This window comes from Melanerpes formicivorus, unplaced genomic scaffold (genome assembly GCF_026170545.1).
Source record: "Melanerpes formicivorus ecotype bairdi unplaced genomic scaffold, bMelFor1.0.p_v2 SCAF_38, whole genome shotgun sequence".
NCBI classification, from domain to species: Eukaryota; Metazoa; Chordata; class Aves; order Piciformes; family Picidae; genus Melanerpes; species Melanerpes formicivorus.
In genome coordinates, this window is record NW_027142390.1 from 5,714,726 (window position 1) to 5,741,069 (window position 26,344).

The 26,344-nt window shown below is 51.6% G+C and overlaps 1 protein-coding gene across 2 annotated transcripts in view; it reads left to right on the forward strand.

The window, feature by feature from the left end:
* The window catches only part of BSN (bassoon presynaptic cytomatrix protein), a 124,814-nt gene that overhangs the window by 56,466 nt on the left and 42,004 nt on the right, over window positions 1–26,344 (forward strand). For both annotated transcript variants that reach the window (XM_068157990.1, XM_068157991.1), the window contains exon 3: window positions 12,280–13,062. In XM_068157990.1, coding sequence (XP_068014091.1) covers window positions 12,280–13,062 — 783 coding nt within the window. The remainder of the gene's footprint in view (window positions 1–12,279; window positions 13,063–26,344) is intronic.

Here is a 26,344-nt window from a genome sequence, read left to right on the forward strand (position 1 = left end):
AGTTTAGTCCCTGAGCTACAGCCATTATCTCCTACTGCTGCAAATGTCCAGGAGGATCCCCAAAGGAAGCACAAACTCCTGGGCAGGACTGCAGGAGGGATCACTCATCACCAAATAAACGTGGAGCTATGCAGTAAACAAATAAATGTGGAGTCATGCAGTAAATGAATGATGATTTTGTTCTCTGTTGCTGACAGGAAACTGTTCTGCTTTTCAATTAATCTGTGCATGGAGAGCAGCCTGTGCTCCTTGTAGCTGTTTAGCTGTGAGTTGCGTCGCTGCTGCGCGTGGTAACCACTTTGCACCCAGAGAAACCCCATGGCCTGATGGGTTTCTCTGCTTTGGGCAGGAGGTTCCAGTGAATGGAAAGTTTTGAGCTTCTCTGCTGCCTCCCAGGCTGCTATTTTAGTTCTGCAGAAGACAATAAGCGAGCAGGACCAGAGGCTCCTGTTACTCTGGACGTCCGTCCGTCCTTTTGGCTGGCGGCAGGGTACGGGAGCAGCAGCAGGAAAAGGCAAAACAAGCCATTAGGCTTCCCTCAACTGAGAGGGCTCGTGTGGAAGTCCCACATCATGGGGCAGGAGGGGACTTGGGGCTGCACTTAGAGCACGCTGGCATGCAGAGCTCAAGAGGTTAAAACCTGGGGTTTTACCATTCTTCCTGACCAAGCCCAGGGGACAACATCCTCTGAGCACGTACAGACGTCCAAACCTTTCATGGAACAGGGAACAAAAGCTGTCTAAACAGGAGCTAGTGAGGCAGCAAATTGCACAAGAAACCTTCCCTAATGAACTGGAAGGACTTGTCCCTTCGCCTGCGGTGGTGGCACTGCCGGCGTGCTTAGCTGGGCAGTGCCTTGCTTTGGAGGGGGGACCTGTGCTCCAGAGAGGAGCAGAGGAGCAGCGCTGGGTCTGACACTGGGAAGCTTTCCTCCTGCCTGTCTGCTTCTCTCCACCTGCAAGGGCGAGCAGTGCAGAAGGGGATGCTTGAGCTCACCGAGGGGCTAGCAGTTCGACTGGCGCCTTAGCCATGGGGGATGCTACTGGGGGAGCAGCGTCCTGCCAGTGATGGCAGATCAAGGTTAGTCACAAAGCTCTGCAGCAGGCAGTTACCTTCCCTGAGTGTTGGATTCACCTCTGTGTCGGTGTCTGTGTGGTGTGGGTAAAGGTTGTCTGAACAGCTGGAAGTTGCCTTTCAAACCCAGACGGTCTGCAGAGGAGCCCTGTGTGGGTTCGTGCCTCCCGAGGCCCTCTGGGGAGAGGAGAAGCCTTGCTCTAGCTGCCCTGGGTTGGCTCAGGGAGTGCTAAGTGGAGAGAAGTGACTCATGGGCTGAAATGGCAGTGCTGGTTGACAGCTCGCCCCTCAGGACCAGCGCGGTTCCCATCTGTTATTTGCGGTGCAGGGGATGAGTCTGGGGGCTGGTTCCTTCCACTCGTCAGCCAGCCAGCAAGTTGATGATTTTCTGGCAGGCGTTAGCAGGATGATTACTGATGGCTTTGGTGGCTTCCTCTTCTGGGCAGGAGTGCTAAGGACGACAATTGATTTGTGTTGAGATGTTTGAAGATAAAGACGAGCATAAGGTGGCCTTTTCCAGAAGTGCCCAGTGACCAGCTCCCCTGTCAGTTAACTGCCAAAACACTCTTAATGGCACAGTTGCTCTGGAGCCCTGGATTCTCCTCAAACTGTGCTTTAGATTTGGACCAGGAAACTTCAGCCCACGCTGCCTGTGTGTTTGCATCCTCCTCCTCCTCCTCTCTGCTTGGATTCATGCCTCAATTTTGGTGGCCTTGACCTGCAGCGTGGCCTCGGACACAGGAGAGCTCCTGAACCCTGGGCCACTCATGCTCCTCTAGAGGCTTTTCCGGAGACTTCATCTCCTGATGTTACCCTTTCTCCCCCATCCCCCAGATCAGACCCTGGCTGCTACACCACATTGCAGCCTCCCACGGGATGCTTTGCAGGCTTCTCATTTCATTTGCACGCAGGCTGTGTGCTGATCCAAACAACAGGGACTGCTTTTCCTACCCCCAGCGTGAGCTCTGTGGCAAGCTGTCTGCTTCCTCGCGGTAGGAGAAATCAGCAAGAGTTCTCCTTTAAAAATCCCATCTCCAAACTTCACAGTAAGACATGTGTGTTTGTCGTAGGCTCCACCAGCCAGTCTGACATGGTGTGGGAAGCCTTCTCCATGCAGTACCTTTTAGCTTTTTCCATGCATCAGCAGCTCTTCCAAGATTTGCTGAGCTTTCCCTGCTCACCTACAACCATTCCCACCTCCTGCCTTCCCAGCAGCATCCCAGCTACCCACCACAGCTTTGCTCTTCTCTCTGTTCTCTAGCCGAGGGCTGCCTTCTAGCTCTGCCTTCTTCTCTTGGATCAGGATGTGGCTTTAATTGCAGGGTACGTGGCTTTGGCAGATTTGAGCATGGCAGTGTAAGACCCAAGACATGCCCCCTGGAGAGCTCCTCCAGAGCAGATCCAGGAGGCATGGAGGGGAAGGGATGTTTCGCTGACTGGCTGATTCCATGAGACACAGCAGTCCTTCATCTGCAGGCAGAGCTGGCGAGTCAAAGGCATGTAAGGACACTCTCAGGCAGGTCACTGGCAGCTCTCACAGCTCTTGGGAGAGGCCAGGGTGTTGTGGTGTTTCTGCAGGATAAGCCAGTAGCACCCATTCATGAAGGCTTTCATCCACTCGGTGATCCTTGGTGCTGAGCCTCCCTATTAGCCTGATTAACACAGTACCTTCGTTACCCAGTTCCAGCTTTGGCTATTTTTGTACTCGGCTACTTCTGGCTGCACTGGTGGCTGCAAAAGGCAGAGGAGGGAGCTCTGACCCTGGTCCTGCAGTGCATCTGCCAGGAGCTGGCTTTGAGAGTGGTGGCTCTGAGGCAGGTGCCTGCTCCAGGCTCTCAGAGCTGAAGAGCTCCTGCTGAGGGCTCCTTGTCCTGCTCTTCCGGAACATGCCAAACGTGGAGTTTTATTTCAGGGTTTCCAGCTTTGTAGAATACTAAATACACATATTTTGGGCAACTTGGAGGAAACCCACGCTCCTTTTCTCCTCTGATTTCCCATGAATGTAGCTTCTTCTTTTTCAGCTGCTTGTGTACCTTGTTGTCTCGTGCCAGAGGAGGAGGATGGGGTTTATCTTCTGCTGAGCAAAGCTACCTTTGCTCCATCCTGTTCAAAGTGATCCACCTTGGCTGGGACTGACCATGCTTGATTTGAGATGACTCGGGAGCTGTTCTTCCCAGCCTCAAAGAATCATCTAAAACAAGTCAGATGGTGAAGAATAGTGTGGCCAGCAGGAGCAGGGAAGTCATTGTGCCTCTGTATTCAGCACTGGTTAGGCCACACCTTGAGTCCTGTGTCCAGTTCTGGGCCCCTCAGTTTAAGAAGGACATTGAGACACTTGAACATGTCCAGAGAAGGGCAAGGAGGCTGGGGAGAGGCCTTGGGCACAACCCCTGCAAAGAGAGGCTGAGGGAGCTGGGGTTGTTTAGCCTGGAGAAGAGGAGGCTCAGCGGAGACTTTATTGCTGTCTACAACTACCTGAAGGGAGTTTGTAGCCAGGAGGGGGTTGGTCTCCTCTCCCAGACAACCAGCACCAGAACAAGAGGACACAGTCTCAAGCTGTGCCAGGGGAAGTTTAGGCTGGAGGTGAAGAGAAAGTTCTTCACAGAGGGAGTTGTTAGCCATTGGAATGGGCTGCCCAGGGAGGTGGTGGAGTCCCCATCCCTGGAGGTGTTCAAGAGGGGATTGGATGTGGCATTTGGTGCCATGATTTAGTCATGAGGTCTGTGGTGACAGGTTGGACTCAATGATCTTTGAGGTCTCTTCCAACCTTTGTGATTCTGTGACTGTGCTCCTGAAGTGCCTAAATGTCCTCCTCTGATAGAGGGGTGTACAAGGTAACAAGGTCAGATGGCTTTAGCCACAGAGAGGTGTTGCAAATGAGTAGAGCTGGTAAGAAGTCGTTCAACCACAAGTCTCCAAAGTCTTAAATATGGTCATCTAATGCTCTTCTGTGCTTCTGGGGTTTGTTATCTTCATGGATAGCATCCTGGGTGACCTTCAAATGATCCCGAATAACCAACCCTCAGCAAAGACAGAATTATTCTTCATTATAATCCCAAATTTTGGCTTGAAGCAGTCTTGGATGCTCATTTAAGCTCATTTCAAAGCTTCTGCTGCCTACTGCATAGGCTGAATTCTATACTTGAGACACTTTTAGACCTGGATTGTCTTACCTCAGGAGCACAAAACAACCTGCACATTACCAGCGCTCCCTTGCATCGCCTGGTAACAAATCTAGGGGACAAGCTGTTTCCACCTAGTTTCCTAAAATAGGTGGTGTTGGAATAACTTCAGAAGCTTTATAAACTCAGGCTGTCGCTGTTGTTTCAGATCACTTTTAACTGGGTGCTTTTCTTGGTATTTCCTAGAGGAGCCAGTAAGCTGCAGCACACAGGGATGCTTTTATGGTCCCACATAGAATCATAGAATGGCCTGGGTTGGAAGGGACCTCCAAAGGTCATCTAGTTCAATCCCCTCTGCAGTCAGCAAGGACATCCTCAACTAGATCAGGCTGCCCAGAGCCCTCTGGAGCCTCATTCTGAATATCTCCAGGGAAGGGGCTTCAACCACCTCCCTGGACAACTGTTCCAGTGTTCCACCACCCTCATAGTGAAGAACTCGTTCCTAACATCCAATCCAAATCTGCTCTTCCCCATTTTGAAGCCATTGCCTCTTGTTCTATCCCCACATGTCTTTGTAAACAGTCTCTCTGCATCCTTCTTGCAGGCCCCCTTCAGGCCCTGGAAGGCTGCTATTAGTTCTCCCTGGAGCCTTCTCTTCTCCAGGCTCGAACACCCTCAGCTCCCTCAGCCTGTCTGCATAGCAGAAGTGTTCCAACCTGCTGAACATTCTCATGGCCCTCCTCTGGACCTGCTCCATCAGGTCCGTGTCCTTCCTATATTAAGGGCTTCAGACCTGTACAGAGTACTCCAAGTGAGGTCTCACCAGAGCAAAGTGGCAGAATCACCTCTCTGGACTTGCTGGCAACACATCTTTTGATGCAGCCCAGGATATCTGTACCACTGCTCTCCTGCACTGCACCCCTCTGCAGGGGGTCAGGATCTAGCCCACCATGCTTGTGCCCATCCATCTGTAACTCTGGCTCCCCAGGGAAGTGGTCGAGTCCCCATCCCTGAAGGTGTTTAAAAGACTCCAAGATGGGGTGCTGAGGGACTTGTGTTAGCACCAGCCTTGGTAGAGTTGGTCTTGATGATCTTAAAGGTTATTTCCAACCAAACCTGTTCTGTGATTCCTGTTGGTGTTTAAATCTGCCCTGGGCAGGGCCATCATGTGCTGTGTCTGTTCCTGCTCCAATGTTTGGAAGGAAATGCTGATGGGAAAGTTTTAATTCCTAGTGGGATTTGCAGATGGTTGATGCTTGCAGCTGCAGGATGGCATTGAAAAGGGGGAGGCACATCTGGCAGCAGTGACTCTGCAAGCACCGTCAGTTGCAGACCTGTCCAAACACTGGGGAACAGCAGGCTTTGAGGGGTGGTCTAGAGGGACAATCTGGGATGTCACAGGGGTCTCTGGTGGGAAGAGTGAAGCTGATGGTTGTGGGTGTGTTGGGTGCCATTTGCAGGGCTGGGGCTGGTCAGGTGTCGGCTCCAGGCATGCCCAATATCAGTACAGACAAGATGGTTCAAACTTGCAGAGCTTTGGAGATCAGTACAGGTATAAAACACCCTGCAGATGAAAGGCCTGCAAGCTTTATCTCCTTGAGTCTTCTGCCGAGCCCAACAGCATGTGTATAATTTGCTTTAATGGTTAGAAACATCTGCTGTTAAAAGTGATGCTTAGTATATTTGGCTCCCATTTCCAGTCATTAGTTCTTTTTATGCCTTTTTCTGCCTAATTAAGAACCTTTTAGTACCTGATATTGTTTCCCCTCAATGTGCTGCCATATCGTAATCAAGTCACTTCTTAATCTTCTCTTTGATAAAGGAAAAAGATCAACCTCTGTAATTCTCTCCTTTCAGGCATTTTCTGCATCCCTAGGCTCCCTCTTACAGATCCGGTCTGTAGCTCCCACAGTGTGGTACTAATGTCGCTGTGGAACGGTTGAGGGCCCTGGGAAGAGTCCCTTGGGGCTGGAAGAGGAGGCTGAGCCACTTCCCCACTCCTACCTGCAGCTTGCACAGGTTCTGCAGCAGCAGAGCTTCACCTTCAGCAGTATTGAGCATTGTACCAAACTCTGCCGTGTGGGAGTGGTGCTGCCCTAGTGAGGTGAAGGCCTCACTATGGAGAGAGAGAACTAAGCGCTGCTCAATCCTTCTTGTCTGCCAGGTCAGCCAGGCAACTAGTCCAAAATCCACCCAGCACATTCACCACTCATATTGTCCAGTCCAGCACCAGAACCACTCATCCTGTCCAGGCAACCAGCACCAGAACAAGGGGACACAGTCTCAAGCTGTGCCAGGGGAGGTTTAGACTCGAGGTGAGGAGAAAGTTCTTCACCGCGCGAGTCGTTCGTCATTGGAATGTGCTGCCCAGGGAGGTGGTGGAGTCACCGTCCCTGGAGGTGTTCAAGAGGGGATTGGACGTGGCACTTGGTGCCATGGTCTAGTCATGGGGTCTGTGTTGATAGGTTGGACTCGATGATCCTCGAGGTCTCTTCCAACCTTAGTGATACTGTGATACTGTTGTGGGGTTTCTTTGTCAGCATGTCAGGCATTACTAAGTCAAGACACCTTTTGGACATCAAGGATATTGCTTCTGTGCATTACTAATATCAAATGTGCAGGGAATAAAATCAGGTTTGCTTGCTGTGACCTATTTTTCCTAAACCCACATTTACATGCCCTTCAGTTCTCTGCTGCCTCAATCCAGTGCTGTCTTTCTGTCCTGGACAGCTGTCTGGCTAGCTGTCACCTTCAGGCCATAATTTTACAGCCTTAGGTGCTCAAGCAGAAGACTATTCCAGTCTTCTAATATTGCCTCTTAAAAATGAACATCAGCATGCAGCAGTTTTCTTAGCTCTCCTAGATCTCTTGGATGCAACATTATTCAGACCTGCCAAATTGAAACATCTTCTGGTGCAGGGAGATGCTGTTGAATCTTCTTCTTCTCGATTGCTAATAAGTTGGAAATGCTTCATCCTGGTAATGAGTGTTATCCTGCTTCTCCCCAAATGTTCAGTGACAGTAATTACAGCACATCCCTCCTCTCTGTCTCATTAGCAGCTTTACTATCTCCACCCAGTGATGGACCCTCATCCTTTCTAGGATGGCCTTTGTCCCTACCACCCTCCATCAATCCCTCCTTCAGCTCCTCCAGAGACTTCTTCCCGAAGCTCTTTTGTTTTCAGAAGGTTTAAGCACTTCACAGCTTCTCAGCTGACGCTGGTGTGCTGAGCTCTGACATTTGCTGATGCTCTCAGTTTTGCACAGCAGCCACCTTCACTTTTAGCTGCCCTCATTTGCTCTTCAGCGAGGCATCAGCTTGGTTTCAGAGCTGTCATCCACATCCCCGTTTTCTTTGTATTTTTCAGTATTTCCCCCCCAGCCAGATTTCCTGGGGTGAAGGAGGTTGGTGTGGCCAGTCTCACGCTGTTCAAGAGAGCACAGTTTTACCTCCCCTTATTTTGGGCTAGAGCAGTGAGTTCAGCACTCCCAGAAGGTGAGCTCTCAGTAATGTTGGATGTCTCTCCTCTCACTGATAGACATTTCACCCTGCTAGTTACCCAGCAGTGATGAAGAAGTAGTGAGATAAATTGTTGCCATATTCTTGCCCCTTATTTCTCTACTGTTTTCTGGGCATCTTCCCCCACATGATGAGTCTTCAGGCAAGAGGAGAAACTTTTAGAGGATGGTGATGCAAGCCAACTACGTAGTCCATTGTTTGACCTGTTTCTGTGGCTTATTTGCCCTATTCTCCACTGAATCAAAACTTCCAGGGATTAGATTAGTAAAGATTTACACCCAGGCTTTTCTGTCCTCCTTTCTCTCTCTTGGGGGAAGATCTTTGGCAAGATGGCTGAGACCTTGCTCTTTACTATCTTCCCTCCAGAGTGCTTTAAGATGTCTTTGATCTGTATAATCCACACATTGTATCATCAGCTGCATCAATAGAGGCTGGTCAGGCAGTTTGTGATAATCCCAACTGAATTTACATTTCCAGTGCTTGCTCTGGGAGCATGTAAGCCCACTGCATTCCCTGCAGCCTTTTTCTGCTCCTCAGGACAAATAGTCCTCAGCAGTTGCTCACCAAGTCACCAAGAGCAGTTTGATGGTTCCTACCCCATCTCAAAGGCCCCTGGATTTTTTTCTGTCTTGTTTGTATAAACCAGGTTCATTTTGGACACTGAGAAAGGTCAGATAATCATATTATTCCCTAGCTCTGTGCTCAGAAAGATCTTAGTGAGCTTATCCATGGGTCACTTGCATCTTACATGGCCGTGGGACCTGGGAATGGCACCTCCTGGTGCCCAGGGAACAGTTCTACGCAAACCTTGGCCAGGGCAAAGTGGGCACCACGCACACTGCAGGCAGGAGGTGAAGCAACACAGTTGGACCTGTTCAGTATTCACCAGCAGTGTGCATTTCTCATTGAAGCTGGCAGACAGTTGGGAGCAGGCAATTGAGTTCCCTCAATATTTTGTTTGATTGCCTGGAAGTTTATGGAGGAGAGTGACAAAGTGGTTTTCCTGTTCCAGAAAATAAACTAAATCTTGTGCCAGAATCACAGAATGCTAGGGGTTGGAAGGGACCTTGAAAGATCATCCAGTCCAACCCCCCTGCCAGAGCAGGGTCACCCGGAGCAGATCACACAGGAACACATCGAGGTGGGTCTTGAATGTCCCCAGAGAGGGAGACTCCACAACCCCCTGGGCAGCCTGTTCCGGTGCTCTGTCACCCTTACAGTGAAAAAAGTTTTCCTCATGTTTCCATGGAACTTCCTATGCCTCAACTTCCACTCATTGCCCCTTGTGCTGTCATTGGGCATCACCAAGCAGAGCCTGGCTCCATCCTCTTGGCACTCACTCTTTACACAGCTATAAACATGAATAAGGTCACTCCTTAGTCTCCTCCAAGCTGAAGAGCCCCAGCTCCCTCAGTCTCTCCTCGTAAGGAAGAAGTTCCACTTCCTTAATCCTTTTTTGTGCCAGGCTACAGCAAATAACAGACTACACAAAGCCAGGGATGTGGAGGGTGTCCTTTCCTGCAGACCTGCTGGTCATGGTTCCTTAAAACCTAGATGCACACAGAGATCTCATCTCTCCTCCCAGTTTCCACCTTGCTGGAAGGTCTTTAAGTGTGAGTAAGGAGATTATGTGGAGAGGGAATATTTGCATTCCTCAGATACTGGGAACTTTGCAGGGGGGGAGAACTTGAACAGAAAGGATTGGTTCTCCCTTAATCAGAGCTGATGGGGGTGGCGGGCAAAGCTGATGGGATTTTGGGAGATGCTCTCCTAAAATGGAATAGTGGGAAGAAATTCCAGAGAGGGTGAGAGCAAAAATAGTGTGAGGAGCTCTGGATGGTAGAAGAGAGACAGAGAGACCATAAGAAATTACCAAAATGAAAGCAATGCTTTCAGGACCTAAGTATAATGGGGGTCTTTTGGAACAGCTTGGAGCAAAAATGGTGGAAGGCAGAATTGCTGAGGGCAAACTGGGGCTGCTCTTCACTCGGCTCCAAGTGAAATCCTTGAGCAGAAGCTGGTGGGGATGGTGGCATGGGAGCTCAGCAAGCACAGTGAAGGCTGAGAAGAGCACAGAGCTGGTGCACAACCAGGCTTGTGTGGTGATGGGAAGAGCTTTGCTGGAGACTGTGAGAGAATGCAGAGCTCATAGCAGCCCAATGAGCCAGCTGGGTGCTGGGCAGAGAGTGGAAGGGACAGAGCAGGCAGGTGGAGACTTCGTCATGCACCTCCCCTTTGATTTTTATCCATTTTGAATAATTTGTAGGAATTTTCTCTATTTTAAAAAGTTTATTATTTGTAGGCCAGGCTTTCTGAGAGTTCCTCTGATGAGAGGACCTGTAAAGAGGGCTTCAGGGTGTATCTGCATCCCCTCTGAGGAACTCACCATGGTGTCCTGCTCAGGACCTGCCGAAATGCTTGACTGCATCTCTGATGCAGCACATGGCTAAAACATGCCTGTGGTTGGAGTACAGGGGGCAGAAGTCCTGTTGCTGGGTTATGAGTCTGTTGTGCAGCATCCATGGCTCCAACTCCAGGACCAGATGGCCACACAGGCCTGGAGACGTGGGGTTGGGCAAGGCAATGGGGCCATTACTGTCTCTGCAGCAAGGATTGAGCCAAGCCTTAGAGGGACCTAGACAGGCTAGGGAAGAGGGCTCAGGAGAACCTCCTGAGGTTCAATAAGGCAACATCCAAGGTCCTGCACCTGGCAGTCCTTGATATCAATACAGGCTGGGGGATGATGAGATCGAGAGCAGCGCTGCAGAAAAGGATTTGGGTGTGCTGGTGGACAAGAAGTTGGACATGAGCCAGCAATGGGCATTCACAGCCCAGAAGGCAAATCACAATCCTGGGCTGCAGCAAAAGAAGTGTGGCCAGCAGATCAAGAGAGGGGATTCTGCCACTCTGCTCTGCTGAGAGTTTCTAGCTGTGCTTCAGAATCTGAAAGGAACCTACCCTAGAATGGGTAGATTTAGGTTGGATATTCACAGTGAGGGTAGTGAAATACTAGAACAGGTTGCCCCAGAGATGTGGTGGAGGCCCCAGCTCTGGAGACATTCAAGACCAAAATTGATGGGACCCTGACCAACCTGATCTAGTTAAAGATGTCCCTGCTCACTGCAGGGGGGTTGGACAAGAGGACCTTTGGACCCTTTCAACCCAATGCATTCTGTGATTCTATATCCATAACACTGGGATGGGAAGACAGCTCCTCAAAGGTGAAAGGCAGGAAAAGCCACAGCTCCTGTGGCACATGCTGGGCCCTGGAATATGTAGCCCAGAAGAGTGCAGGGACTGGGAGCTGTTGGGTGCTGCAGTTCATGCCAGGCTCTGCATCTGCTTGTCTTGGATGCTGCTCTGGTTTTTGGCAATACTTGTGGCCCTTTTGCCACTTTAGTTGCTGGTCTTAGAGAAATCTTTTGGAGGCAGGCCTGGCTGTCCTGCTGACTGTGCTATATGTTACCATTCAAGCATCCTGGGGATTCCTGGTACAGAAAAGCTCACAGCTTTCATAAAGCCTCTTTAATTAACTTAATTCAGACATTAATGTGTCACAGGGAATGTCTCTCAAGGGAAGAAGTCTTTCATTTATCACCACTTAGCCAGGGAGCATTATATTTTCCATTTGCATCCAAAAGTTCATGACGAGAGTGACAATTAACCATTGACTCCCCTCTCAGCAATGCAGGTGCATCAGGCAAGAAGGACCTGCTCCCTGCTGTCCCTTACAGCCTGCAGTGCCCAGTTTCTGTAACCAGTGCCCACTGGTTACAGAAAAGCAATGTCTGCTGGCCCTGGGAAAGCCTCAGGCACGTCATGGTCGTACCTGGTGACATTGAGTCCAACTGCCAGCCTAACACCACTGTGGCCATTAAACTATGTCCTTAAGTGCCACCTTCACGCATTTCTTGAACATCCCCAGGGACAGAGACTCCTCCACCTCCCTGGGCAGAGTGTTCCAATGCCTGACCACTCTTGCAGTAAAAAAGGTGTTCCTCATATCCAACCTAAACATCCCCTGGCACAATTTCAGGCCATTTCCTCTCATTCTGTCACTTGATACTAGGGAGAAGAGGCCAACACCCACTTCACTACAGCCTCATTTCAGGTAGTTGTAGAGAAGTCTTCCCTCAGCCTCCTCTTCTCCAGACTAAACACCCCAGTTCCCTCTCCTCAAAAGTCTTGTTCTCTAGACCCTTCACTGGTTTGGTTGCAGGGAGGTGATGTGGCTACGAGCCCTCAGAAAGACTCCTCTTCCCTGGGAGAGGCATAAAATAGGCTGCCTGCAGGCAGAGCCTCGTGGCTAGTAGGAGCTTTACAGCAGAAGCCTGGAAGCAAGCCAAGACTAAGTGTAGCTGGTGGTGGTGCCGCCGTGCCAGGACGTGGGTACTCGTGACAGCTCTGTCCACCCTGGCTGCCAGAGACTTCATGTGCACAGTGTGGGACCAAAATGGTTTTCAGAGGTTGATTCTTGTTCCTATACCTACACAGGCTTTGTTCAGGGTGCACTAGGGCTTCCTGCCCACTGCTCACTGCCTGTGTCTTCTCCTTGTCTCACAGGTGAAGGAGTGGTTGTGCTTGAACTGCCAGATGCAGCGGGCTCTGGGGATGGACATGACCACCGCTCCTCGCTCCAAGAGCCAGCAACAGCTTCACTCTCCTTCACCATCCCCTTCCCACTCCCCAGCCAAGCACCCAACGCCCTCAGCTGTGGATAAGTCCCCATCAGCCACCCGCACCCTGCCGCCCGAGCCTCCCAAACCTCAACCCACTACCCCGCAGAGGGAACCGCACGGCCCAGGCCAGCCAAAACCTCAGGAGGCGGCCAGGTCCTCTCCGCAGCATCAGCAAGCCAAGCCTTCCCCCTCCGAGCAGAGAAAGATGACAGGAGATGTGGGGGCGAAGCCAGCCGCCCCAGGCCCTGGGGCTGGAGCACCAGAGCAGCCCCAGGAGGGGCTCACAGGGAAGCTCTTTGGCTTTGGGGCGTCCCTCCTGACCCAGGCGAGCACGCTCATGTCCGTCCAGCCAGAAGCACCCCCTCCAAGCCAGCCGTCTCCTGGCAAAGTGCCTCCAAAGATCGTCTTCAGTGATGCCAGCAAAGAAGCTGGCCCCAAAGCCCCGGGGGCACAGGGCCGGGCTGGTGCCACGCCGGCGGCCAAGCCGGGCAAGCCGGAGCAGGGCGGCAAGCCAAAGGAAGTGCCGAAAGCAAAGGTCTTGTGCCCCCTCTGCAAAGCGGAGATCAACGTGGGCTCCGGAGAGCCCCCCAACTACAACACCTGCACAACCTGCCGGCAGCAGGTCTGCAACATGTGTGGCTTCAACCCCACACCTCACCTGGTGGAGGTAAGAGGGGCTGCTGGGGGAGGGCGTCGTCTGATCCAAAGGTTGGAGCTTAAAATGGAGAAAAGATGGTGTGGTTTCCTTCAAGGGTTTAAAAAAGCCTTTAAGAGGCTGCTGGAGCAAAGTTCCTCCCAGGGGAAGCCCCAGGGCTGGAGGCCATGGTCTTCCACCTCTTGACAAAGACACAGACTTCATATGTGTACACCAACTTCGTGCTGGTTTCATGCAGGAAGCAGAGGAAGGGGTGGCTGTTGTTTGAAGCAGCCCTAAGCAGTGCCCATTGCTCCTTGAAGGTCTCCAGTGGTGAGAAAGTAGAAAGAGGTGGTGCAGGTTCCAGTCTCCAGCAAGCATCCCCCTGCTGGTGTTGTGGTTGGATGTTGTTGGATGAAGCTGCTGAAGGAAATTCTGCAGCTCCTCAGATGGTGAGGTCTCAAGGAAAATGGTATGGAGGAGACAGTGGTAGGATGTCAGCAAGAGTATTTCAAATCAGCTCAGGGCACTCAGTGGCCCGCTGGCACATGTTGCCCTTTTCAGGAGGCAAAGGCCTCACTCTGTTATGCCTGGGCTGAGCTTGGAATGGATGTGGAGACATCCACAATGCTGTTTGGATGCAAATTGGCTGGGTCCCTTGCAGGCTGCTGAGATGGAGTGCAAGGAGAGGACTTCAGTGAGGTTGAGGTCAGCCAAGGTCCACATGGTCTCACCAGCTGTAGTCAAGGAGGTCCCAGAATTGTTGTGATGCCCACCCAAAGCATTGTCCCAAGCACCAAAAAGCATCTTAGCCAGCTGTAGACACTGACACCTGGAGAGGAGTGTGGTGAAACTGGAACTCAGCTGGAGCATCCTCCTACTCCTTCCACCTTGGTAGCTAGGGAAGAAGATCTTCCAGACCCTTCAAGAAGTCCTTTGTTAAAGTCTAGACCCTCATCCCCCCCTCCACAAGACACTTGGGAGAGGAGGTCCAGGGCTTTCTTCTGGGAGTGCTGCATCTGGCAGCCAGTAAGACACAAAACCAATATCAGCACATGGAAAAGCTAATGGGAACTTTAAATGACCAGGAGCAGGACTGCTGATCTTGGCTCTGTTCCGTGGCAGATAATTGCATTTTATGTCCCTAGCTCCTCCCTGCAGTTTCAATTACACACAGTCATTTTCTTTTCTTCCTGAAGCTGCTGCTGCTCATGGTCACATTTCTGGTGGAGGAGGGCTGCTCTCCTGGTGCAGTGTGCAGGTGGAGGTGTAAGCTCCTCAGATGGCCACTTACTTGTGCATGATGCTCTCTCGGGGGGGGAAACACTCTGCTCATTGCTCCTACCACCACTTCCTTCCTACCTGAAGGGCTTGGGTGAGAAGGTGGTGTGCAGATGCTGAGTCCCTTGAGCAGGGCTGGAGCCCCATGTTGGCGTGTCCTTGGGCAATGATGTGTTTGCAGGCTTCAGAAAGCTCTCAGGTTGATGAAATGGCCTTAATGTGCTCCTCTTGGCACCCACCTGTTAACTAATTAATTAGAGAATTAATTTGGGGTTAGATTGTAGCTGATAACATGGTGCTTTCTGCAGGTATCACAGAAAGCTGACCTCTCTCCAGTGCTTGTCTCCAGGGTCACGAGCTAACACCAGGGATTAAATTTCACATTTTGAAGGCTGGACCTCAGCTCTTGAGTAAACATCTTCAGCTGCCTTTGGCAAACTCACTCATGCACATATGTCCATCTGAGGGCTTCTTGCTGCTGCTCATCACTGCCATATCCACACAGAGTCCCCTCACACAGGGTGAAGACCCACAGCAAGGGCCCACCTGGGCGTTGTGATGCCTTCACTTTTGCTTCCCCTTGCACAGGATGATTATCTAGCTGAGAATAGCTGGGCTGGTTTAGGGGATTTACTCTTTTTAAGAGGTGAAGAAGAAATGCAGCACTTGAGCTGCAGATGCTCTTAACAAAAACTTTCTGAGGAGAGGGAGACATTACAAGATCTGCTCATGCAGCTGGGCTTTAGGTTTGCTTGATCTTCTGAGAAAATCTCTCTGTGGTCTGATCCTCTTTTTGCCTGCAGCTCACATGAGCTTGTCCCAAGCCCTGAGATTTGCACAAATAGCAGAACTCGCTCTTTGAAGTAGTGAGGCTTGATCCATTAACTGCTTTATGAATTAGGACCTTGACTGTAAGCTGCCCTTGGAAGTTGTGTGGAAGCTAATAAGGAGATTGGAGTTTGAGTCTAGGTATGTGCAGAGGAGCGTGAGGTGAGATGGGCAGCATGCTCAGCCTGGGCAAAGCTGGTGAGAGGTCTGGAGCACAGGTTGTTGGGGGGCTGGATGACCCCAGTGGTACAAGGGGAGCTGGAGAGCACCCTGGCAGCACTGCTTTGCTGAGGACCCTGGCTCCATGGTGGTATCACACATAATGCTGAGGGCAAAGAGCTTCCTAACACTTACTAACCCAAGTGCTTCAGCATGTGCTGACTTCCAAATTCATCACATCTCTTGAGGCATAGTCCCCACAAGTGTCTGAGGTGGGGATTAAGTGAGCATGTGGTCAGAGTAGATCTTTAAGAAGGGGATGGAGGAGCTGCATGCAGAGAGAGACCCCATGAGCTGTACTAGCCTGCCACAGAGGTGAGATTGTTAAGCTGTTTCATGCAGCTGGAAGCAGACCTCCTGCTGCATGTCTGTGTGTGTTTCTGCTGTGTGGATGGGCAACCAGCAGGATGTGACAGGTCCCAACTAGCTGAAAACACAGAAGGGACACCTGGTCCAACCTCTGGGCTGCTCTCAGTAGTGGTGGGGGTGCAGGAGGTGCTTCTGTCTGACCATTGCCATTATGAAATGGGGAGAAGAAAATCAAAAGAGAAGTGCAGAAAGCAGGGATGGCTTTTGCCCCTATCTGCAGTGCCCTAAACCTTCTGATTTCCCTGGAAAGATGCATTTTTATTTACCCATGGTATTTTCATCCCCATCCCACTCCTGAGCTAAAGATGGAGCTGGAGGCTCCAGGTCTCTGTCATCCCCTCCCACCCTCTGCAGCCGCCTGGGGAGGTATCCAAGGAGCTGCCTCCTCCCCTGCAATTCATTCAGCCAAGTGCACTAAAACCCAGCAAAAGAGAAGAGAATACAGAAGGTGCTGCTTTTTCTGTGGACTCACTGGCTGAGATGCCTGGGTGCCAAGCCACAAAAAGAAAAGGTGACTTGCACGTCCCTTGGTGCCTTTGCTCTGCTGTGGGCTGAGTGCTCGTGTAGTCTGTTGCAGGAGAAGGTTGCTCCAAGAGCATCCTGGATAGTGCTCATGTAGTGTGTTGCAGGAGAAGGTTGCTCCAAGAGCATCCTGGATAGTGCTCATGTAGTGTGTTGCAGGAGAAGGTTGCTCCAAGAGCATCCTGGATGGTGCTCATGTAGTGTGTTGCAGGAGAAGGTTGCTCCAAGAGCATCCTGGATGGTGCTCATGTAGTGTGTTGCAGGAGAAGGTTGCTCCAAGAGCATCCTGGATATTGTTCATGCAGTGTGTTGCAGGAGAAGGTTGCTCCAAGAGCATCCTGGATATTGCTCATGTAGTCTGTTGCAGGAGAAGGTTGCTCCAAGAGCATCCTGGATGGTGCTCATGTAGTCTGTTGCAGGAGAAGGTTGCTCCAAGAGCATCCTAGATGGTGCTCATGTAGTCTGTTGCAGGAGAAGGTTGCTCCAAGAGCATCCTGCCCATGAGAAGCTGGGGGTAGTGCCTCCAAGCTCTCAGAGGTCACACAAGAGAGATCCACCAGCAACCCTGACATTCCTTTGGCTCTGGGTCATGGTGGTTATGGTCAGAAGATGATGGGGAGGACTGGGTACCTGGGGCACTTGAAGAGTTCAGGTACAGTGACCAGAGTGGTGAGGGGCCTGGAGGGAAAGTCATATGAGGAAAGGCTGAGGAGGCTGGGGTTGTTCAGCCTGGAGAAGTGGAGACCTAGAGGGGACCTTACCACTCTCTACAACTACTTAAGAGGAAGTTGTAGTCAGGTGGGGGTCATGCTCTTCTCCCAGGCAACCAGTGACAGGACAAGAGGGCATGGTATGAAGCTGCACCAGGGAAGGTTTAGGTTGGATGTTAGGAAGCACTTCCTCACAGAAAGGCTGATTAGGCACTGGGATGGACTGCCCAGGGAGCTGGTGGAGTCAGCATCACTGGAGGTCTTTAAGAAACTATTGGATGTGGCACGTGGTGGCATGGTTTAGCTGATGTTGTGCTGTTAGGTCATAGGATGGAGTGTGTGACCTCAGAGGTCTTTTCCAGCCTCAATAATTCTGTGATTCTGTGACACAAGCATGGTATTCTGGCAGCACATCTCAGGAGAAGCATGTGGGCCGTGGTGGCCCATGGCTCTGGCAGCTATGGGGGACCAGCAGACACCAGAATTGTGCCTGTCCTCCGCTTCTGCTCACTCGCCACAGTAACACATTACCCAGCTTTAAATAAGTTGTTTACACGAATTAGCAGAAGTACAGGTGCCTGGAGCTTCCTCCCACCTCATCACACCTCCTCCAGGAGCTGGCTCCTGGCAACAGCACCATGAGCTAGCTGTTCCCACCAAGTCAGAGCTGGTGCTCTGGGACTCTCCCAAATTCCCTACAGCCTCAGCCTTGTGCCGTGCAGGCAGCAGTGTTGCAGAAGTGAGTGCTGGGCTATTTCTCTGGGAGTTTGAGGAATCAGGCCTGTTTATGGCAGTCTGCTAAGGGACCAACTGATCTGGCAAGAGCTGACTCATACCCTGATTGCCCTGCACTTGCAGGATGCTCTCCTGGTAACCCTGCTTGACCCCAATTGACTCCAGGGGTTTTGTGTTAAGCAGCAAATGAACTATGCATGTCGTGCCACTAAATAAACATGGCAGGATGCCCCTCTGCCTAATTAACCAGCCTGAAACAGGAGTGGTGACAACTTCCCTTGAAGAATGCCCTGGGTGCCAGGCCAGGACCTTCAACAGGTGTTTTACCCTCAGGAGGGGTCCTCTTATGCTCTGTGGTGCTCACCAGCCCACATCCCCGTCCTGAAACTGTATTTGTTTCCTTGCCTCCCCCATGCATTATGAAAATCATCCCTTTTTATAACACTTGTGTGGTCCTGGGCATGCTGCTGCATCTCCCTCTCTGGTCTCACCAGGCAGTGCTGTTAGGTTCCTCATTATATATATCATATCCAACCTGCTTATCACATCCATATGTCATATCTATACTGAAGAGTGCTGAAGCAGGCTGCCCAGCGAGGTTCTGGAGTCTCCTTCTCTCGAGAGATTCCAAATCCACCTGGATGTTGTCATCTTGGGCAGCCTGCTGTGGGTGCCCCTGCTTTATCAGGAGGGGTGGACTAGATGAATGCCCACCACGCTGGGATTCAGAGATTATCCTACATGTGCTATCACAACTCAACAAGATGCAGGAGCAGGGTTCACTTAAGTCCTTCATGGGACATGTTCTGCTGCTCTCCTTGTACCTGCAGCCTGGTAACCACAGATGGCTTTCTTGCAGAGAGCTTGAGTCACCATATCAGATGCTTCCCAGAAAGCCCTGAGCCTCTCTTTCCATCATGCTCCAAGACCCCCCACTGGGAAAATTGGACCCCTAGCAGAAAGGCTCCCCAGGGCATGATGTTGTGGTTTGAAGATGCTGATGCTGAGGATGGGGCCAAGCTGCCCTACTTGCAGAAGCCACTGCAGCAGCTCCTGCACTTGGCTGCAGGGAGGATCACCTGTGAGAAAGGGAGTTCAATTGGATGGAAAAGATTCTGCAAGATCAGCCCTTGTGCAGAGCAGGGTGTCACTGCTGGCAGCCAGAGGATGGCTTAGAGAAGGGGAGGGGCAAGGGGAAAGCTTCTGTGGCAAAATTGGTTTGGTCAGCACAGAAATTTCACAGAAGCGGAAAAGCAAGCAGGGAGGAACAGCAAACTCCTGGCTCACCTGCCCTAGTTGCAGGTGGGAGCCAGCAGCCATGAGCCCATGTTTGGCCCTGGTGTGCCTTGCCTCCCTGCCCCCTTCCCAAGGGTCCTTGCTCTCGCTGGGAATGTAATTAGCTGTCAGCTCCCAGGCAAAGAGGATTAGCTGGGCTAAGAGAGTTCCTCCTGCTCAGCACTGTCCTAGGGTGGAAATCCCAGCCCCGGTCTGCTGTCTGGGGCCACATGTGGCTCCTGGGCAGCCTCACCAGCTCCTTCCAGGGGGAAAAGCAGGATAGAGGTGCCTTGAGAAGAACATGCCTCCTGCCCTCTGGAGCACAGGCACTGCCCATGGTGGGGGTCTGCAGCTCACCATCCTGAAGAGCCTCATCCTCTTCCTACGTGCAATGCTGTACCTCTTCAGCAGGGGCATGAACCCCTTCCTGAAGAGCTGCTTGGCCACACATGGTGATGGGACAGGTGGGCAATAAGCAGGGACAGGTACTTAAAGTTTCCATGTGAATCCAGGTCCGGTTATTCCTACTGGGCTCAGAGAGCCCAAGGGTACCAATAGACATGCCCTGATGTAGCAAGGAGCAGCTGTTGTCAGTCACCCTTTCGAGACTGTTTCCCCTGAAATGGGGCATCCTGTGCTGACAGCTTGGCAGGATCCCCGAGGCTCAGCTGGACACTGAGGCAACAGCTGAGTCCCCTCTCTGGGGACAGGAGGAGGAGCGAGGTGGTGCCACGCTGGAGGGTGGGCAGGGACTTAGACCCTGGAGTTGCCTGCAGGAGGAAGGGATAAGCAGAGCTGTGGCCCACGGAGTGTAGCACCTGCTGGGTTTCTCCTGGATATTTGTTTAGAAACTCCTGATTTTTGAACAGTTCCCCAGCCCTAGGGGTATCAATACCCAGGTCAGGCACACACATTTGTCAGGCCGAGGGCGCTGCACACGCCAGCGCCAGATGCGGTTGGCTGCGCCGGGGCCAGCCCTGCAATCCCTTTACGGATTGGTAATTAACAGCTCGCTGTGACTCAGGAGTTTTCTCTCTGATTAACCCACTGTAATTAAGCTGCCTCCTGCTGCCAGGCTGGGCCATGCTGAGCTCTCTGCCTGCTCCTCCCACAAGCACTGGGGGCTGAAGTGGGGTTGGGAGACAGTGGTGGCAGACTGGGCTGACTTGGGAGTGGAGCCCTGCCAGACAGGCGAGGCACAGTGTACATGGGTGTCCCACCTGTGCAGCCCATGTTTCTGTGGCCCTTGTGGACCCCACTGCTGGTTTTGTCTGCAGAAGCCCGTTAGAATCATAGAATCCATAGAATATTAGGGATTGGAAGGGATCTGGAGATCATCAGACCAGCCCCCCTGCCAAAGCAGGATCACCTAGGGCAGGCCACACAGGAACACATCCAGGTGGTGTTCTAAAGTGTCCAGAGAGGGGAGAGTCCACAGCCTCTCTGGGCAGCCTGCTCCAGTGCTCCATCACCCTCACAGTCAAGAAGTTTCTCCTCATGTTGAGGTGGAACCTCCTGGGTTCTAGCCTCCACTCAGTGTTCCTTGTCCTATCACTTGGGCACCACCACAAAGAGACTGGCACCTCAGATATTAATAAAATCCCCTCTCAGCCTTCTCTTCATTAGATTTGGTGGTTGGCAGCAGGCTGAATACAAACCAGCAGTGTGCTCAGTTGGCCAAGAAGGCCAACTTGGCCAGGTCTGGGATCAGAAATGTTGTGGCCAGCAGGACCAGGGCAGTGCCCCTGCACTCAGCACTGGTGAGGCCAGACCTCGAATAATGGCTCAGTTTTGGGTCCCTCACTTCAAAAAGGACACTGAGGTGCTGGAGCATGTCCAGAGAAGGGCAACAAAGCTGCTGAAGGCTCTAGAGCACAAGTCTTTTGAGAAGCAGCTGAGGAAACTGGGAATGTTCAGCCTGGAGAAAAAGGGGAGGGGAGACCTTCTCATTTTCTGCAACTACATGGAAGGAGGTTGTAGTGAGGTGGGTATCAGTCTCACCTCCCAGGTAACAAGCAATAGAACAAGAGGTACAGCCTCAGCTTGTGCTAGGGAGGGTCAGGTTGGGTACCAGGACAATTTTCTTTGCTGAAGTGCCAGAACAGGCTGCCCAGGAAAGTGGTGGAGTCACCATCCCTGGAGGTATTGAAAAGATGTGTAGGTGAGGTGCTGAGGTTTGTGGTGATTTGGCAGTGTTAGGTTAGTGGTTGGATCAAATGACCTGAAAGGTCTTCTCCAGCTGAAACAATTTCATGATTCTGTGTCACCCCTGCTGTGGACTCTGCTGCTGCTTGCGTCTTTGAAGGTTCTAGGACTACTCCAGTTGCTGGGCTTTGCCTTGCTGGACCTGCTCTCAGCTTCTGGCCTCTTAGAAAAGGACCCAAAGCACTGCTGTTCCTTTCTGTAGTCAGAAGGAAGCCCAGGACTCCAGACTCCTTTCCTCCTGCAGACACAGTGATGTTCTTAACGGACAGATGCCGGCCAGCCGTGCCCCCTGCTGATGGATGCTCTGGAGGAAGCTCTGCCCATGCCTGCAGATTGTTTTCCATGGCTAATAAAACCGAGTGATAAATTCAGAGGGGTGACAGTGGCCGAGTCAGGCAAGGGATTTCTGCCTGCCTCGCAGCTAAATGAAGATGTAGCTGCAGTGAATGATGCTTTCCCAATGCCAGGCTGGATTCCCAGAACATATTTGATGTGCCCTAGGACTTGGAGCCTCTGCCTGTTGTATTGCTGTGCTCCTGAGCTAGCAAGCTGCCTGGGCAGACAGTGCCAAGGTGTCTTTCTGAGCTGTCGTGCTGGGAAGGCCAGCAAAGCCAGGGTAGTCACCATGGAGCAGGCACTGCAAAGATTTGGCCTTAAAACAAAGGCTTTTGGGGCATCGTATTGCTGCTGTGGGCCAGCCCATGGTGCTGGAGGTCAGGTGGGTAACAGGGCAGGCATGAGAGCTGAGCCTCCACTGTAGATGTCCTTCTTGAAAGCCTGTAAAATTCCATGCAGCTTCTGTGCCAGCTTTCATAGCCACCACCACCACTGGGGTGAGTGGCTGCCCACACAGCTGCCTTGGTCCCACGGCCTCCATCTCCCAGCTGCAGCCCAGGCATGGCTACCTTCCCCCAGCAACCACCTGGGGTGTACAAGACCCACTGGCCAATGTTCTCCAAGAGGGTGCTGCAGGCAAAGCTGCAAGACCCAAAGCCTTGAACTGTAGCAGCCTTGCTGGCTGCTGTGAGCAGCCAACCACCACCCATTGCTCCCGCCGACAGTGGCCATGGGGGTGGGAGGTCATGAGGTGATGTGGGGGGTTGAAAATTCCCCCCAACAAAAAATTGCCAGACCAGCTCAGTGGAAGCAAATGAAGCTGCATTTACAAGCAAATCTACAATCTAAAATATGAAATGCAATGAATATGCACAAATGAATATGTTGGAGACTTGATGGGGTGCTTGCTTGCATGGGTTAGTTGATTAGATGGTGTTGGATAATGGGTTGGACTCGATGATCTTGAAGGTCTCTTCCAACCTGATCTATTCTATTCTAAAATACACAACATTTACATATATGTACAATTTATAAACACAAGAACCCCCCTGGACAAAACCAGGGGGGCCACCAACAGCTTCCCTCCCCCCTGTACAGGGGACAAGAGAAAGAGCAGAGAGTGGTTTGGTAGAACTTAACGAAAACAAAGCAACGCAGCCAAGGTCAGCAACAGCTAAGCAAAAGCCAGCTAGGATCTGCCAGGGCAAAGGAAGCTGGAAAGAGAGCAAGTTAGTTTACAGATCTAACTTTGTGTTGGTGATCAGGCCCATGGGATTGTTTAGACCTTATCATTACCTTCCTTTTTTACAGCCAATGATGATTTATTTACAACCTACCACTTCTGTTCAAGGTCTGGGGAAACCTTTCTAGGCACAGCCTGAAACTACCACAGCTGGTGCCTGCAAGCCCTGTGGAGCAGGGAGGTGCTGCTCTGGTTCTGCTGAGCTGGTTCCATTGCTGTTCAGGCTGGGCATGCAAAGGGTGACTGGTGTTGCCCCATAGGGCAGTCAGTGTGTATTTAGTTCTGCTGTAAGTGATGGTGACACTCCATCTGTGTGGTATTGATTGTGGTGTTCCCTACAGTGCCAAGGAATTGTTTAGGGAAGCACTTTTTGCCCATAGAACATGGGTAGGACTTCATGCCACCTCCCATCTATCTCTGGATGTTTTTTTTCCTGCAGACATTTATTTTGGTAGGTAGCAAATCTGCTTCTGAGGGGTGATGGCTTTCTGTCCATGAAACAGACACAGACTTATCCTTCAGAAACCTGCTGAAGCCATCCTCGAGTGGATGGAAGGAGCTGTGACCTTGCAGCAGGGATGTGGAGACAGACATGCCAGGCTATCAGTGAAGGAGGATTTGATATTCTCTTGAGTCAGGTGCCATGAATATTAACATTCACCAACCTGGCGAGGGCCTGAGTAACTTTCCATCTCCTGACTGAGGTTTCACAGTTCAGGGACACTCTGGGAAAGACAGAGAGGAGATCAATAACTGCCCTAGCATGCCTTGTTAGGGACTTTCTTGACCTTGAGAAGCTTTGAAAAGAGTCACTGTTGTGCACATGAAAGGGTGAAGGCAGCAAAAATAGGCAAAGCAGAGAGGGGAAGCAGGATGAGCTAAAGCTGCCACAGTATTTTATCATAAAGCTTTTTCTTAGTAAGTGCTGAAGAGCAAACCAGCCCTGGTTCATTCACAAAGTTCAGGTGTACCTGCCTTTGCTCTTCAGATCACACCTGGGGCCTCATGCCTCTCTGCTGTGTCACTGATGTCCACTGCAGGACCAGCCCTCAGAGACATCCTCATAACTTATCGGATGAGCCCCACTTGCAGGGAACCATTCTCAGTGGACAGCTTGTTCAGGCACACAGCTGACATGGGGGCAAAGTGAGAGGTTCCCATGGTGTTCTCCTAAAGGTGTGCCAGATGCAGTGAAGAGCAGGAGATGCTGCAGGAAAGCTGGAGGAGAGAAGTGTGAGGTTACTGGGGAGGCATGAGAGCTCTTAAGGAGATAGGGACCCACGTTCCTGCTCCTGCTGTGTCTGGTGTTGAACAGTGGAGCTCTGGAGCAGTCCCCAGTGCAAGGACCAGCACCCAGCATCAGTAGGTTATCACCATCTCTGCCCTGGGAGAGGTAGTGGTGGGTTCAGAGTGGGCTGGGGATGCTTGGTGGCCTGCAAATGTGCCACACTGGATTACAGATTTCTGCTTTAGGGATAGTGTTGCTTGGATCATGTCCCTGATGCTTAGCTTGGTGGGATGACTCACTGGGGGCCAGCAGGATGTGGCAGCACCACCTCTTGAATCCAGGCTGCTCTGTGGGGTGTTGTGGTGGTTTAAGCCTTAACTGGGACTTAAGAGCTCAGATGGGGGCAAGGCAGAGCATCCCTCCCCCCGCTCCCTCTCCCACTCCCTCCCAACAGAGAGGGGGAAAAAAAGGAAGGGAAGGAGCAAATCCACCAAGAAATAATTTGGAGTCGGCTTGGAAGTAGAGAGGTAAAGAGTCTTCTTTAAACAATACATATATATATATGTGTGTGGAGTCACCATCCCTGGAGGTGTTCAAGAAGGGATTGGATGTGGCACTTGGTGCCATGGTTTAGCCATGAGGTCTGTGGCGACAGGTTGGACTCAATGATCTTTGAGGTCTCTTCCAACCTTGGTGATACTGTGATTGATAGATAGATAGATAGATAGATAGATAGATAAAACAATAACAGGTAAGGTTCACAAGGGCAAGGAACAAGGATGGATAGGAGGGAAAAAAAAAACCAGGAATACAGAACCAGCCTCTTTCTGAAGAGGCATGGAGGCAGTAGGGAGAAGGATCAGGCCCAACCACATGGCAAAGAAGCAGGAAGGCAGCTGCAGTAGCTCTTGTCCAAGAAAGGCAGGAGCCAAGAAGAGCTAATGGCTGTAGTGTCCTCCCTTTTATATAGCCTAGCTGGGCAGGGAGGGGGAGTGGAGCAGACTCAGTTTCCCAGGGGAGAACACCCTGCAGGGAGGGCAAAGCACTCACAAGCCCTCCCCACCCTGCTTCCAGGATGAGTGTTAACCCATCACAGGTGTGTGGGCTCCTGTGTGCACAGGACCTCTCCTCTGGTGAGCAGCACCATGGGGACTAATGGTGGAGGCATGTGGTCCCTGAGCAGGTACCAGCAGCAGGGGCGCAGGGCTGGTGGAACCACACCATCAGAGTCTCAGTCTGAAGGTGCAGTGAGCAGAGAGTTGCTTTTGTCGGAGATGGTGAGAGGCTTTGGCTGTTCAGCTGCCATTTCTACCCCTGGGAGCAGGCACAGATTATCCTGATGTGCTCACAGGCCATGGAGCTTGCTGCTCTCCGTGTTTATTCTTTCCAGCATGCCATGGTAGTGCTTTATTTGGGAATATGTCGGGACACTTAATCGAGCGTTTAATTGGCTTCGTAACACTGCCTTTTGGAGTGGGCTGAGGGGGAGGCAGCTTTAGGGCTGGGCTGCAGTGGAGATGGTTTTCCAGCTGTGATGGGAGCATCCTGGACTGATTTTTTTGGGTGTTGAGCCACTTTCCAAAGCGGCATTGCTCCTGGTGAACCCAGTGGCGTTTTGCAGCCATATCTATGGTCTTTAGCATCTGTTTAAGAAGGACATCGAAACACTTGAACGTGTCCAGAGAAGGGCAACAAGGCTGGGGAGAGGCCTTGAGCACAGCCCTGTGAGGAGAGGCTGAGGGAGCTGGGGCTGCTTAGCCTGGAGAAGAGGAGGCTCAGGGGTGACCTCATTGCCCTCTACAACTACCTGAAAGGTGGCTGTAGCCAGGAAGGGGTTGGTCTCTTCTCCCAGGCAACCAGCACCAGAACAAGGGGACACAGTCTCAAGCTGCGCCAGGGGAGGTTTAGACTCGAGGTGAGGAGAAAGTTCTTCACAGAGCGAGTCATTCGCCATTGGAATGTGCTGCCCAGGGAGGTGGTGGAGTCACTGTCCCTGGAGGCGTTCAAGAGGGGATTGGACGTGGCACTTGGTGCCATGGCTTAGTCCTGAGGTCTGTGCTGACAGGTTGGACTCGATGATCCTTGAGGTCTCTTCCAACCTTAGTTATACTGTGGTACTGTGATACTGTAAAGGTCCCCACAGCAAAAATAAGGAGAGGGGCTGCTGACAAGTGTGTGGGCATGCTGGGGAAGAAGTCCATCACATTAGGAAAAATCTGACTGGGAGAATTGATAAGCACTGGAACAGGCTGCCCAGGGAAGTGGGATGAGCTGAGTCACCATCCCTGGAGGTATTTAAAAGACATTTAAATGTAGTGCTTAGGGACATGGTTTAGTGGTGGACTTGGCAGTGCTGGGACTGCA